The sequence below is a fragment of the Sycon ciliatum genome, chromosome 2, assembly GCF_964019385.1.
Source record: "Sycon ciliatum chromosome 2, ocSycCili1.1, whole genome shotgun sequence".
Classification (NCBI taxonomy): domain Eukaryota; kingdom Metazoa; phylum Porifera; class Calcarea; order Leucosolenida; family Sycettidae; genus Sycon; species Sycon ciliatum.
In genome coordinates this window covers 158938-175262 of record NC_088644.1, presented here as the reverse complement: position 1 = coordinate 175262, position 16325 = coordinate 158938, and the positions used below count along the sequence as shown (strand labels likewise).

The window sequence follows — 16325 nt, the reverse complement described above, 5'->3', positions numbered from 1 at the left end:
CAGTTTTCTTGTGAATTTTTTAGTTGTTTCATCTCGTATCTATGTCAGTATCATGATGGTGAAGTGGAGAGGGTGATTTTCTTCCTCTAGGCTTCGTTCGGCCGACTTTGCTTCGTCCTCGTTGAAAAGTGATCCTGAAAAAAAGGTCGATTCGCAAAATTATGTTGATTTTCAATGTACGAGATGACATGCGATTGCTGGCTATGCTACTGACTTACTGACTGACTGACTTACTGACTTACTGACCTACTGACTTACTCACTTACTGACTTACTGACTTACTGACTTACTGACCTACTGACTTGCTGACCCAGGGATAACGGGGCAGAAAGCAGAAACAATGCTGACATGATTGTTTCTGAATACGACAACCAGAGATACATAAGAGCCTCAGCGTAGGACGTTCAGGTTGGTTTTAACTCTGAATTTCATGCTGCCAGAGTTACATAAAGATTTGGTTCGGTTGAGACGTTCCATGGTACGCTGAGGAAAGACCCTAGATACTTTGTCTATGTAGTGTTAATAAATTGGTTTCCCAATGTTTTCCAATCTTCGTGTTGCTGCTGCTGCCGCCGCCGCCGCCGTCGTCGTCATCATCGTCGTTGTTGTTTGCATCACATCTCATAGCACCCACTCCTGTTGTTGGCGATGGTGTTCAAGGTGCATCTGTCTCAAAACATGATGAGAGCACGGACCTGCTCAAAGTAGAGCTGACGCTGCCTGAAATACCCAAGCTGCTCACTTGGAAGTTTACTGATTGGAAGATTTCTTATAAGATGGTAAGAGAATGCCTTTTCAGCTTTATTAACTACTTCGAAGTATCATCATGTACGCAGTGTACTTCTCCATTTTCAGGTGACATGATCCACCTTTGGACCACCTGATTGAAGCCAGACAAGCTTGTGTGTTAAGTATACATCTCACAGTACTCATATGATTGTACTGTTTTGCTTCGCTGCATGCCATCAGCAGCATTGCTTGTTTCTATTTTACTTCTATATTATTGTGTTTTCATGCTTGCCTGGAAACATACACCGGCACATGTTCCTCTACTGGAGAATTCTCTTGATACAATATGCTGGCTCCTTGTCACCTATCTTGCCATCTGCATGAACCATGTACCGTAGTGACGCACATATAAGCACGTGTGCCTATACCCGGGCATAAGCGCACCCTCACAAATAAGCACATGGGCTTATTTGTGAACCTACATGCAGTCCATCCCGCGACACACAGACACCACAAAAATACCATGTTCACATAGTTCAATTTGCATTGCGGTATTGCACTATGTGCGTAATTATGCAAGGTACCGGTACACTAGCAACTCAAGCGCATTCGCCTATGTGTGAGACAAAACGACCCGCAAAAAATAGCAAAAATGCAAAAACTTACTCATAAGTGCATGTGCCTTTATGTGCGTCACTACGGTATTGCTTGTGTTTCTCTGTAATATAGGCACAGTGGAGTTCTTACTCAGAGGAAACATCACCAGCCACCAACCCAACCATGGTGCTCTTGCTGGAGAAAGGAATTTATGAGTACATACTGACTCTTGTCAGCAGTCACACTGATGCTGAAATCATATTCGGCGGATTCTTCTTTTACAGTAAGTTCTAGCACTACCGTATTTTGCCGTTTGTAAGTCGCACCCCCTCCCCCCCCCCCCCCCCTCATTTCCAGGTTCATGTCATATTGTTTAAAGGGGAAGTTAAGGCAAAAATTAAAATTTCACCAGTTGTAGTCTTCGGGGTGCTGAGTCGAATGGTCTTGGTCCGAGAAAGCTGAGACGCTCCCTTCCTACTTGAATCCCAATCGAACTCGGGCACTTCCACCGAAACTGGGTGACTGCGCCCTACTAGATGGGGATTTGTATGCAAAATATCACTAAAAGCGCCATTTCGTTCTTATAAAAGCACGGATGACCGCGATTGGCCCATATGTTGTAGTCTTTTGGACGCTGAGTCGACTGGTTTTGGTCCGAAAAGGCTGCGATGCAGCGTTCCTCCTTTATTCCAAATCGAACATGGTTGAAGAAGCGGTCACGTGCTCCTGGGTGCCCAAATCACCTGGTCACCACGCCAGCAGGTGACAACTTTCACACCAAGGTTCAACTCGAGTTCAACTCGAGTGACAGGACTGCACCCAAAAAAGGTCAAACAGGCTAGTAAGTTGTACCCTGCAGGCACAGTGACCAGGTGACTGGTGTACGCAGGAGCACGTGACCGCTTGTTCAACCATGTTCGATTGGGAATAAAGGAGGAACGCCGCATCGCAGCCTTTTCGGACCAAAACCAGTCGACTCAGCGTCCAAAAGACTACAACATATGGGCCAATCGCGGTCATCCGTGCTTTTATAAGAACGAAATGGCGCTTTTAGTGACATTTTGCATACAAATCCCCATCTAGTAGGGCGCAGTCACCCAGTTTCGGTGGAAGTGCGCGAGTTCGATTGGGATTCAAGTAGGAAGGGAGCGTCTCAGCTTCCTCGGACCACGACCATTCGACTCAGCACCCCGAAGACTACAACTGGTGAAATTTTAATTTTTGCCTTAACTTCCCCTTTAAATCTATTCACTTCAGTAATATGTCATGCTCGATTGTAAGTCGCACCCCTTGGATGACTTTGAAGATTGATGTATTAACCCTTTGAGGCCCATAGTACGGATATATCCGTACCAGTGTACAGTGCATACTTTTCAAAGCGCAACCTGGCGTAACTCGGCTGCCCCTTGACCAAATCGGACAATCGAAAGGGCTATCGACATTAGAATTGTCTCAGCTGTCGGCTCAAAAATAACCGAAAGCGATCCGAGTTCGGAGAGCGGAGATACGAGACTCGAACTAAATTCGCTCAGCAGAGTCAACTCGAGCGAGTGCATTTTGAACTCGTTTTTAGGGGTTTCCCCTGACTCGCGGCCCACGCAGCTACAGATACTTCACGTCATCGCAAAGGCATGTTTCTCAGCTCTCCAGTAAAAAAAATTTGAGCGATCTGCGATGCAATTTGTTGAAATGGCAGAGAAATTGAGTTGGGCGCTCGCAATGCTGGCTTTGGAGCGCCGTATCGCGCTGCGGCGCTGGTTCTGCGGATCGAGTGATGTATTGCTAGCTATCGCTGTGTTCCTCTGGCCAAGAGCTTTCCAGAAAGCCCAAGATCACCAAAATCGGCCAAAGGACACCAAAGTTACGACCAGATAAGTACCTGGGCTCGCGTATGCAGCGCATTTCTTGAAATAATTGTGGGCCCTAAAGGGTTAAGGTGCGACTTATAGCATGTATTCGGGGAAATGCGGTACACACACACAGTGGTCTTTGGCAACATGACCTCCACTTCGGGCAACATGACCTCCACTTCGGGCAACATGACTTCCACTTCGGGCAACATGACTTCCACTTCGGGCAACATGACCTCCACTTCGGGCAACATGACTTTCACTTCGGGCAACATGACCTCCACTTTGGGCAACATGACTTCCTCTTCGGGCAACATGACTTCCACAAAGATCACGTTTGAAAGTACTTGTGTTTGTACCTGCACTTATATTGATTCATATGGTGTTAAATACACACCTGGCAATATGGTGTTAAATACACACCTGGCAATATGGTGGTAAATACACACCTGGCAATATGGTGGTAAATACACACCTGGCAATATGGTGGTAAATACACGCCTGTCCACACACACACGTGCGTGGGCAGATGTGTATTAACTGCCCTTGTTGCCAGGTGTATATTTACCGCATCATATGAATCAAGCACAAGTACAGCTGCAGTGGAGTCTTCAATTTCATGTACATGTACCTGTGCTCAGAAGTAGCGAGAAACTCGGCCATTTAGAAATAGTTTGAACTGTCCACCTCTCCACACTGCGCTCTTGGCCCACATTCACAACACCATACTACATGGCAAGGAAGTTCGTTCTTGGATAGATGCTCCATATCCTCCAGACAGCTGTTTTGCTCATTAAGAGCTGCTCAGTGGAGGTAGATAACAAATGAATAGCAGATAAAGGAATGAGTATGTTTATAGGGTAAAAGTGGTGCAATTGTGCACTTTCTACATAGAAAAGTGGCATACCCAAAGAAGTTGAAGTTGACAAAGTTCTAAAGGTGACAACGAAACGCACAGTGCGGCTGGGACATGCATACACATGACGCTAGATTTTAGACAAGCGCATGAAGCAGACAATCTATTAGAAGTTTGCACTAACGTTGCCACACATACATGCATAATGTTCATACATGCATATTAATGGCATCATGAACATTCCACATACGGCACGGAAATAGCGGTATCCGTCTGCTTCCATCGGGTAGCTGAGTGCCTATATGTACAGTCAACTTTGCTTATAACGACACTCGGCGGGGCATCAGAAAAGTGTCCTTATTTGCGAAGTGTCGTTATACCCGAAGTCTCATATGTATTACAGTTGGATGGGACTTTGCTCTGGGCATGGAAATTCTGTCGTTATTCGCAAATTGTCGTTATATCCTCAGTCGTTATTAGCGAAGTTGACTGTAGTAACGTTCAAAGTACTGGAGTATGTCATCTGCTTCTGGAGAGATATGCGACTCCAGATATTCATAATATTCAATACAATCCCCTTGAGGAACGAAGGCCAGGGCTGCGAACTGACTCATCTCGAGGTTGAAGTTGTCGTTTGTGATGTAGAGCTCTTGATGGCCGCTGCTCTGAACGGGTTTCCATATGTTTGGGGCAAGATGGAAGAAACAGCCACGTATTTCGACCTCCGGCATCTTGATTCTGATAGTATTTACCATCCCCTTCTCGAAGTCTTTATGCATCGTATTTGGCTCAGCCTCGATCCTGTGTAACAGAACTGGCATCAGTCGCTCATACTTCAAAGTAGGTTTGCTGCGTTTTGTCCGGTAGTAGGGAGTACACTAGAGGGATGAAGGAGCTGTTCTGCTGCACACCGATGGTATACAGCTGCTTAAATAAGAGCGGCACTGTTTTGAATGTTCCATTGCCATACAAATCATCGTTAGTTTCGAGAATTGCAATATTCGCATCCGCAGAAAACACTAACATCCGTTGTGCACCCGAGGCCACACCAGAATCGTAAAGAAGGAAATTGTCGCCATTTCCTGTCTCCGTGTACATGTACGGTTCAGGCATCCCCAGTGCAGCTAGCAATGCTGGATTGGCAAGCACTTTGTCAGCTCTCACTCCCCATTCAATTTAATCCTCCCTACCCAATATCCCTTTGGTGCGTCCATGGAGCTATGAAGCCGAGACCTCTGGTCGGCGGAGCTTAATGGGCCCGACCACCACACTCCATCATTCACCCCAGTGTCTGGAGATATGTGGAGTTTGTAGAAAAAAAAGAAAAAAAACTCTTTCTCGCTAGACAAGCCGCTTGAGAGATTTAGAAGGCGGCAGTCTACATGCCGTAACGGGACTTGCTGTAGATAGAGCAGGTGATACAATTTGGTGTAAGGATTCCAGTATTTCTCTACTTCTTGCCACAACATCGTCGCTCGTCTGCGCTAATGACGTCCTGCCTGGCTCGTGTGCGTGGCAGTGCTCACCAACAACCTTGGTCACCTTCATATACATTGTAGTCAATTGACCCTTGCAATGGAGTTCATCCTTGCTTTCGTTTCCATCTCCAGTAGACCACCGTATTTGGCCCGTCTTTGTCCTTAACGTACGCATATCCTCGGTAGATGATCTTGGGCTTTCCTCTCTTGGTAGATGTCACATAGTCTAGCTCCTCCGCACGCTGGTCGCAATTATCTCCATTCTCCATTGTTGGCTTGCAAGTGGCACGTGTTATGATATCCAACTGTCCCCGAAATCTAATATTTACAGTCGCATCCTGTCATGCTCACGCTGAACACGACAGGTGAGAAAATGTAATGGTGCCGAGCGGGTCACTGTGGCATGTCGTGCTGTGAAGAGAATTGGCTGTGAATCGCTGTGTCTGATGTAATGGTGACGAGCGGATCACTGTGGCATGTCGCACTGTGGCATGTCGCACTGTGAAGCGAATTGGCTGTGAATCGCTGTGTCTGATGCTCTAGCACATCTTGGATGAGACTTTCAGCTCGTGCTTATCTTGGTTGCGCTCACCTTCCCCTCCTTATGTTATTTCTATAACTTAGAACCTTCCAAGTTGGAAGGCTGTTGGAGTGCGCATCCAAGATGTGCTAGAGCTATTAGCCAGTTAGTTGGAGAACGTCAGTACCGTCGGTCAGTGTAGTGCAATGTTATCGCATGAGCTGATTGTTTAGTAACTGGTGGTGTTAGTGGACAGTATAGCGTAACTTGTAGTTCCTTGGTCTTTCTGTTTTGTATAAATTCAACCTTGGCTCTCCATCTGAGTCCTTTCCTTTATCTGCTATTCATTCCTTGTCTACATCCACTGAGGAGCTCCTAATGAGCAAAACAGCTGTCTGGAGGATACGGAGCATCTATCCAAGAAATGAACTTCCTCGCTATGGAGTATGGTGTTATGAATGTGGGCCGAGAGCGCAGTGTGGAGTGGTGGACAGTTCAAATGATGTACCTGTACTGTACAATTTAAAACAAAAAACAGTGTCCAGTGTGGGTTTCAAATGCTGGTGTATTAAGGCAAACCAAGTCATGGTGCAGTTGCATAATACACAGATCAGGCTACGGCCCATGGACCCATGAGTGCAATTCAGCACCAATTGCTTTCGAAAGTGTGACCCTCACAACCTGGTATATATTTTATGACTACTGCAGGGTTAGGGTACACAGGGGATTCCCATATCAGATTTTGAGTTTTTTGCGCTCCATACATAATTTTATTTTCATTATTTTATTGGTTTGGTGAGACTCCCATGATAGGTATCCATTTACCTCTGGAGAATCCGTAAATAAACAAACAACAACATATCACGACTTCTGCTGCACTCTATGCATATTTACTAGGGTTGAAACTGCATATTTACTAGGGTTGAAACTGCATATTTACTAGGGTTGAAACTGCATATTTACTAGGGTTGAAACTGCATATTTACTTGAAACTGCATATTTACTAGGGTTGAAACTGCATATTTACTAGGGTTGAAACTGCATATTTACTAGGGTTGAAACTGCATATTTACTAGGGTTGAAACTGCATATTTACTAGGGTTGAAACTGCATATTTACTAGGGTTGAAAGTGCATATTTACTAGGGTTGAAAGTGCATATTTACTAGGGTTGAAACTGCATATTTACTAGGGTTGAAACTGCATATTTACTAAAGTTGAAACTGCATATTTACTAGGGTTGAAAGTGCATATTTACTAGGGTTGAAACTGCCTATTTACTAGGGTTGAAACTGCATATTTACTTGAAACTGCATATTAACTAGGGTTGAAACTGCATATTTACTAGGGTTGAAACTGCATATTTACTAGGGTTGAAAGTGCATATTTACTAGGGTTGAAACTGCATATTTACTAGGGTTGAAAGTGCATATTTACTAGGGTTGAAACTGCATATTTACTAGGGTTGAAACTGCATATTTACTAGGGTTGAAACTGCATATTTACTAGGGTTGAAAGTGCATATTTACTAGGGTTGAAACTGCATATTTACTAGGGTTGAAACTGCATATTTACTAGGGTTGAAAGTGCATATTTACTAGGGTTGAAAGTGCATATTTACTAGGGTTGAAAGTGCATATTTACTAGGGTTGAAACTGCATATTTACTAGGGTTGAAACTGCATATTTACTAGGGTTGAAACCGCATATTTACTAGGGTTAAAACTGCATATTTACTAGGGTTGAAACTGCATATTGACATGTTTCATTTGTGGGAGGAATGAAAACGGTGAAAAGTGTGAAGAAAATTTGACTGTCAGAACCTGGACTCGAACCGCTAGAAGCGAGCAATGCTGTACCACGAACTTTTGGTGTAGTTGTTGTCCAATCAAAAACAGTTTAACCTTTCCCCCGACTTTGAAACTAAAATTTGCATGTTCCATGTTCAGATCATCTGTGTGTCACGAGCAGCCGCTGCATTGTGTTCTTGGGCATTGTCAAGAGTGCATACCAGTACTTAACCTTAAGTAGTGTGCAACTGCCTGTACAACCCCTATCCAGTGCTGCGACAGCATGCCTGTACAACCCCTATCCAGTGCTGTGACAGCATGCCTGTACAGCCCCTATCCAGTGCTGCGACAGCATGCCTATACAACCCCTATCCAGTGCTGCGACAGCATGCCTGTACAACCCCTATCCAGTGCTGTGACAGCATGCCTGTACAACCCCTATCCAGTGCTGTGACAGCATGCCTGTACAACCCCTATCCAGTGCTGCGACAGCATGCCTGTACAACCCCTATCCAGTGCTGCGATAGCATGCCTGTACAACCCCTATCCAGTGCTGCGACAGCATGCCTATACAACCCCTATCCAGTGCTGCGACAGCATGCCTGTACAACCCCTATCCAGTGCTGCGACAGCATGCCTGTACAACCCCTATCCAGTGCTGCGACAGCATGCCTGTACAACCCCTATCCAGTGCTGCGATAGCATGCCTGTACAACCCCTATCCAGTGCTGCGACAGCATGCCTGTACAACCCCTATCCAGTGCTGTGACAGCATGCCTGTACAACTCCTATCCAGTGCTGTGACAGCATGCCTGTACAACCCCTATCCAGTGCTGCGACAATATGCCTGTACAACCCCTATCCAGTGCTGTGACAGCATGCCTGTACAACCCCTATCCAGTGCTGCGACAATATGCCTGTACAACCCCTATCCAGTGCTGCGACAGCATGCCTATACAACCCCTATCCAGTGCTGCGACAGCATGCCTGTACAACTCCTATCCAGTGCTGAGACAGCATGCCTGTACAACCCCTATCCAGTGCTGCGACAGCATGCCTGTACAACCCCTATCCAGTGCTGTGACAGCATGCCTGTACAACCCCTATCCAGTGCTGCGACAGCATGCCTATACAACCCCTATCCAGTGCTGCGACAGCATGCTTGTACAACCCCTATCCAGTGCTGCGACAGCATGCCTGTACAACCCCTATCCAGTGCTGCGACAGCATGCCTGTACAACCCCTGTCCAGTGCTGCGATAGCAGATCTTCACATACCGTGACATGGTTCGATAGGTTATGTTGGCACCGAGTGCAAAGTGATTACCGGAGAGTTGAAGCCAAAGCAGAATTGCTGACAACTATGTATCTATCATGCATGAGACTCAAATAATAGAGAGGTTCCGTGCTACGTAAAGATGAGCAACTTTACATAAGTGGACGGGAAACGCCTTGAATTCGCGAGTTTGCACTCCACTTACGGAAAGCTGTCTATGGAGAGTATGTAAATGGAGCTCCACTAATGGAGGTACTCCGTAAGTAGATTGGAGTGTAAGTTTACGACTCTCTCTTTTTGGGTCGTACACTTTTGTATCCGGAATTGGCATAGGCACTCCCGTGGTTTGAAAATGCCGTATGGCGGAACACGGGTCTGCATGCAGTGTGCGCAAGACTTTCTATAGATCGCTTAGGTTTTTTGCTGACGTAATTATGTAGCGTGGAGCCTCTCTAATATGAACGAGTTTTTCATGCAATGTCAAGTTCGTGCATCGCAGACCTCATAGACTGGAGTTGCACACTCTTGGGGGTATGTATGTACTCTTGGCATCATATACAATCCCCATGAAAAAGCTTCACTGGATCTCAATAGGCATTGATTGATTGGCACACTGATAGGAGAAATCCTGTCATGTTCAAGATGAGGATATGGCATATCGAAGTGCATATTCTAGTATGTGTTTTACAACTGAAAGTTCCATATTTCATGCATTTGTTTTCCATGTACAGGTTTGGAGGAGCCTGGCAGTCAAACGGGGCCCATGGAGCCTAGTGGAGGTGCAACATCAAAAAGTGTGACTGTGTTCCTGACAGAAGTAGACGTTGGACCGGTGGACGCACATCTTTACAGGTGGTCTCCAGAAATATATGGATGGATTCGCAGTGGTGAAGCTCTTGCACTGACCACTGGAAGTGGTGTTGAAAACCATGTCTTTGAGGGACTTTCCCCAGGAAAATACTCCTACATCCTATCTGCTTACAAGAACGGAACTTACAATGTTTACTTCCAAGGAGTCGAAGAGCCAGTCGGTGAGTCACTTGATCATTTTCCTATTCTGTGATCAGTGTTCTCCACAGTGGTGACTACTAGTGAGGCTGGTAGAGTGCTGATCAACAGTGGTGAGTACTAGTGAGGCTGGTAGAGTGCTGATCAACAGTAGTGAGTACTAGTGAGGCTGGTAGAGTGCTGATCAACAGTAGTGAGTACTAGTGAGGCTGGTAGAGTGCTGATCAACAGTAGTGAGTACTAGTGAGGCTGGTAGAGTGCTGATCAACAGTAGTGAGTACTAGTGAGGCTGGTAGAGTGCTGATCAACAGTAGTGAGTACTAGTGAGGCTGGTAGAGTGCTGATCAACAGTAGTGAGTACTAGTGAGGCTGGTAGAGTGCTGATCAACAGTAGTGACTACTAGTGAGGCTGGTAGAGTGCTGATCAACAGTAGTGAGTACTAGTGAGGCTGGTAGAGTGCTGATCAACAACCACAGTAGTGAGTACTAGTGAGGCTGGTAGAGTGCTGATCAACAGCCACACTACCAGTATAAACTCCTGCAAACATTCAACTGAGACCAGTGTAAACATTCACCAAGACGGTGCACTGGTTTTTCAGGGACCTGCTGAAGAAGAAAGCTGGCATTATCAAGACCACTTGATCATTATCAAGAGTAATTGATGATGAAAGCACTGGACAATTCCACGCATACTCTACACCTATAAGAAATAGTGGGGCTACTTTGGCATTTGTACCGAAATTATGTGTTGCTCTCTACTCGGGAGTTGGCACTTTCCCTGAAGATTTGACCTTACACATGACTGACTTGCAACTGCTAGTATCATTAACATGAAAAATGCATCGCAACTTCCACTCAAGAAACCTGCAAGAAAGCGCCACTACCTGCTGACTACCTGCTCACTACCTGCTCAATATACAGTCTGTCAGGGAATTCAACCCTCATTAGTTGAGCTTGAGTAGGCTGATGAAATTTGTGCTGCAGGAGCATCACAATATATAACGCTCCAAGCCAGCTAGTAGCAATGGCATGCAGAGGGTAGTGGACGGTTCTATGGACTTCTTGTGTGCTCTGTTGTGAGTCAGTCAAGTATCATGTCCAGTCTGTCGGAAAGGTGTGAGCTCCCATGTAGGGAGCGACAGCCACACTCACTCACTCCATGCCAAATTAGCTGAATCAATGAGAATAGTAGGGAGGGGGGGGGGGGGCACAGTGTCTGGCAGTGAGCTGCAGATCAATCTCTAGCAACACATCTAGCAAAACGGGTCAGCTAAGTGGAGAGTGTACTTCGTTTCGAAACATAGCCCCTTTCAAACACAGAAATCAGCATTTGAGACTCTACGTGGAGAAAACGGTCCGCTCGGCTAGTTAGGTCAGACCAACCCAGCTATATATTATGCATTGAGGGAGAATTCCCTTTTTCCACTGTTGAACGGCATCACGATTCACCCTGCTTGGCATGGCTAGGCTTTAGTGCATGAGATATACACTATGTATGCAGGGGCGTGCATAGGGCGGTTCCCGGGATGCCCGGGAACCAGTAAAAACATTCGATATGGCCATGGTGACGGAGAATTTTTTGATCCAAGACCAGCGCTCGCAGTGCATGCACTAGTGCCATCGGCCTCTTCATATTTGTGCAGCTGCACTGTTGAGCTTCCGATGTAAAACAAATAATAATAATAATAATAATAATAATAATAATGTGGAAGAGAAAAAGACATATGGATACGAGTTAAGAGTAACTCTCCATCACTGTAACATGATACTATTCCATATGTCTTTTTCTCTTCCACATTTATTTATGGCTCAACATCCGAGTTTCAAATAATAATAATAATAATAATAATACGTATTCGCATGCAACGACGCAAATCCACACAATTCAGTAGACACTTTTTCTATCAAACGTTTTCTTTCCCTTCTCTTCAGGATAGTACAGGGAATGTTGGAAATTAGAAAAACACATAACTATATAGAGAGTGAAAGAAAGAAAAAGTCAACACTTCAACATAGGTGTTAAAAATGATTAAAGTGTTAAAAACTCAAAAACAAACAGCTGCAAGTTGTAGACAAACACGTTGAACACATCAGGGAACACTTGTCACACTTTCACGAGGTGTGACACCAAACAACTGCAACGATAACACATTCTCCTTCTGTACACATAGTTCTGGATCTAGTTTACGAATATACAGAGCTTCTAACACAGCAAGATGTAACTTAGACCTTCCACGAGTCAAAATCGAAAAGATATCATCACTATACAACTTACGACAACTTTGTCGGGCAGTGCTAGTTGTCGTAAGTTGTATAGTGATGATATCTTTTCGATTTTGACTCGTGGAAGGTCTAAGTTACATCTTGCTGTGTTAGAAGCTCTGTATATTCGTAAACTAGATCCAGAACTATGTGTACAGAAGGAGAATGTGTTATCGTTGCAGTTGTTTGGTGTCACACCTCGTGAAAGTGTGACAAGTGTTCCCTGATGTGTTCAACGTGTTTGTCTACAACTTGCAGCTGTTTGTTTTTGAGTTTTTAACACTTTAAAGGGGAAGTATACCCTAAAATCAAATTTTCACCAGTTGTAGTCTTCTGGGTGCTGAGTCGAATGGTCTTGGTCCGAGGAAGCTGCGACGCTCCCTTCCTACTTGAATCCCAATCGAACTCGCGCACTTCCACCGAAACTGGGTGACTGCGCCCTACTAGATGGGGATTTGTATGCAAAATGTCACTAAAAGCGCCATTTCGTTCTTATAAAAGCACGGATGACCGCGATTGGCCAATATGTTGTAGTCTTTTGGACGCTGAGTCGACTGGTTTTGGTCCGAAAAGGCTGCGATGCAGCGTTCCTCCTTTATTCCCAATCGAACATGGTTGAACAAGCGGTCACGTGCTCCTGGGTGCCCAAATCACCTGGTCACCGCGCCAGCAGGCGACAACTTTCACACCAAGGTTCAACTCGAGTTCAACTCGAGTGACAGGACTGCACCCAAAAAAGGTCAAACAGGCTAGTAAGTTGTACCCTGCAGGCACGGTGACCAGGTGACTGGTGTACGCAGGAGCACGTGACCGCTTATTCAACCATGTTCGATTGGGAATAAAGGAGGAACGCTGCATCGCAGCCTTTTCGGACCAAAACCAGTCGACTCAGCGTCCAAAAGACTACAACATATTGGCCAATCGCGGTCATCCGTGCTTTTATAAGAACGAAATGGCGCTTTTAGTGACATTTTGCATACAAATCCCCATCTAGTAGGGCGCAGTCACCCAGTTTCGGTGGAAGTGCGCGAGTTCGATTGGGATTCAAGTAGGAAGGGAGCGTCGCAGCTTCCTCGGACCAAGACCATTCGACTCAGCACCCAGAAGACTACAACTGGTGAAAATTTGATTTTAGGGTATACTTCCCCTTTAATCATTTTTAACACCTATGTTGAAGTGTTGACTTTTTCTTTCTTTCACTCTCTATATAGTTATGTGTTTTTCTAATTTCCAACATTCCCTGTACTATCCTGAAGAGAAGGGAAAGAAAACGTTTGATAGAAAAAGTGTCTACTGAATTGTGTGGATTTGCGTCGTTGCATGCGAATACGTATTACGAAACTGTTTTTCCCACCGCCTCCAAACTACTGTTTGAATAATAATAATAATAATAATAATAATAATAATTTTACAAGAAGTCGGAGGCGGATAATACTTTAATAACGAAGGTACGTGTTAGGTCGTAAGTATCCACGCAAACACACATCCAGTCAAAATAAGGCACTTGTCAAAGTATCCGAACGTTTTCGGTCCCTTCTCATCAAGGATTATACAGGGAATGGCTCAAGTTGGAAAGACTAAAACTTATATAGCGTAAAGATATGAGATAACAACACTCGTGACAAGGTGAAAAAAAAGTATCAAGTTCAGCACGACACAAAACTCGAAGGACATAATAATAGCGACAAGAACATAGTGAGCAAATTAAGTTACATTGTTAACACCTCGACGAGGAGTAACACCAAACAATTGTAGCGACAACACATTTTCTTTTTGTACGCAAAGTTCAGGATCTAACTTACGGATATACAAAGCTTCTAACACAGCCAGATGCAACGCACATCTACCACGTGACAATATTGAGAACACATTATCACTGTACAACTCACGACAATTGGTACGGGCTGACAGATGTTGCTTGATGGACGAAGTGCGATTCTTAGCTCCGTTGGGTGTAGTCTCCTCCAATGTCCCGTCATCTCGCCTCTTCGCGGCATCACCACTAACCGTCTCTTTGCTTTTCCGCGGCCTTCCACGTTTTCTGACACTAGCCGTTGTGTGCGCGATGCCCAGTGTCCTTTCAGCTACGTCTCCTCCATTGCGGATTTCTATTGATCTTCTTACTCCAACTTGTCCGGTGTTCGATATTGAGGTTCGTTTTCGCGGTCTACCACGTTTTCGAATATTGACTGTTGTTGTCACTTCCGTTGTCGTTGTACGTGCGTCCTCACCAGTCCGTATTTTTACTTGGCTTCGCGTAACCCTTCCCGACGCAGACAGATCCTTTGTCAATTTCGGTGGTTTACGTGTCGGTCTTTCACCATCTTTCACGCTGTTCTCAGCTGGACCCTGCGCTATACACGCGGAGGAGGACGGGCATGCAGTGATATCTTCACAGGAAGAGGAAGATCCACCGATGGACTGGACAGCACATTTTGGAGGACGACCACGGCGAGGACGACACTCACGCGCATCAAGCGGAACAAAACTTAACGGCACATGTTGACGAATGCGCGCGCCCAGGTGCTGAAGGGTTCTACCTACATACCGATCTTCACATTGTCGGCATTGAAAGAAATAGATAAGGTTACTTTTACTAAGGGTAGGTAGAACATCCTTCTTCACACTGAACGCACGCACTGTACCTTCGTTATTAAAATAATAATAATAATAATAATAATAATAATAGTGCATGCGCATATGCAGTACATGCCTAGCCTAGAGTCCGCCTGACGGTCCGAGGACGGTGACTATGTGTAAAAGTGGTGCTGGGACACAGCGTAGGCCTACTGAACTGGGTGCAACAAAGTCTCTAGTTACATCGCCGGTTTTCTCGATCTCAGAGTCAAATTTTCCTTTGCAGTTTGTTTTGACAAAGTTGGTTGTGTTTTGGACGATGGTTTCACTTTGTGGAAAAAAATGAAGCGTCTACATCCAGAGGGCCAGCGCTCTATTCAGAGCTATTTTGAGCAGCAGGCAAAGCGTGTAGCCAGTGGCGAAGGTCAAGCGATAGATGAGAATGCAGACGCACCTGACTTGCAAACGGAGTCTGCAACGAGCAGCGCCGAGGAAGGAATCGTCGGCGAAGCTGTAGAGCGAGCGTTGTTGGAAGCTGCTGGATCATCCAAGACTTACTTCAGTGACATGGGAGTGTGTTGGAAGGGATATTCTGAAAGTCTACTTCCACAGTGGAATCCAATCACCCCAAATTTGCCGGACACGGAAAAGATTTCCGTCATCGACAATCATTGTGCGCCACCGAAGGCGAAGAATTTCCTGAATTTCATTTACTGTGCGTGTCCAGACGGATAGCAAACAGCGCCGCCTTCAACTATCTTTGTTGGAGGAGTTTCCTGGGTAGTCTTTCGACAGGCGTGCAATGGTGGCTTCTGCTTGCCCTGTGTGATGCTTGCTCCAGATGGTTCGAAACTTCGGCAGCTTTACCGCAGTCCTCTCGAGAATTTAACCTGATTCAAGACTGCATGTAATCGTCATGCTGAACAAAACATCCATAAAAATGGGGAAAGGTTCAGTCTTTATAAATCAAAAAATGTCTAGCAATGACATCGTCCAGCAGCTTGCGGATGTTAATTCCACCCAGTCTGAGAAGAATATGCAGAAACTACTTGGGATACGAAAAACAGCACTGGCAATTGTGTGGAATGTTAGTTGATCAGTTGGCATGGGAACCACCCCTGGAGGCGAGCGGTGTACGCCCCTGGTATGTACATGTCATGTAAGCTTGAGCGAATGAAGACTGCTGAGACCAACTACGTAACTGCCGACTTGCATGGACGTATTTGGCCCGTCCCGGAAGTAGCTGCCATTGCCTTTTTCCTTCACCGCCGGATCTTTATCCGTAGATAAATATAACGACTTCGATGCCAAAACAGCCTATGAGGACGAGGATGATACAACACTGGACACCGCCTCGGGGAGACATCTCTTTGGCGGACAGTTGG

The 16325-nt window shown here is 45.4% G+C and overlaps 1 protein-coding gene across 1 annotated transcript in view; it reads left to right on the top strand.

Annotated features, from left to right (window-relative positions):
• The window catches only part of LOC135808153 (uncharacterized), a 91026-nt gene that overhangs the window by 70401 nt on the left and 4300 nt on the right, over positions 1–16325 (top strand). The window contains exons 18-20 of the mRNA XM_065321299.1: positions 628–779; positions 1459–1609; positions 9825–10124. Coding sequence (XP_065177371.1) covers positions 628–779; positions 1459–1609; positions 9825–10124 — 603 coding nt within the window. The remainder of the gene's footprint in view (positions 1–627; positions 780–1458; positions 1610–9824; positions 10125–16325) is intronic.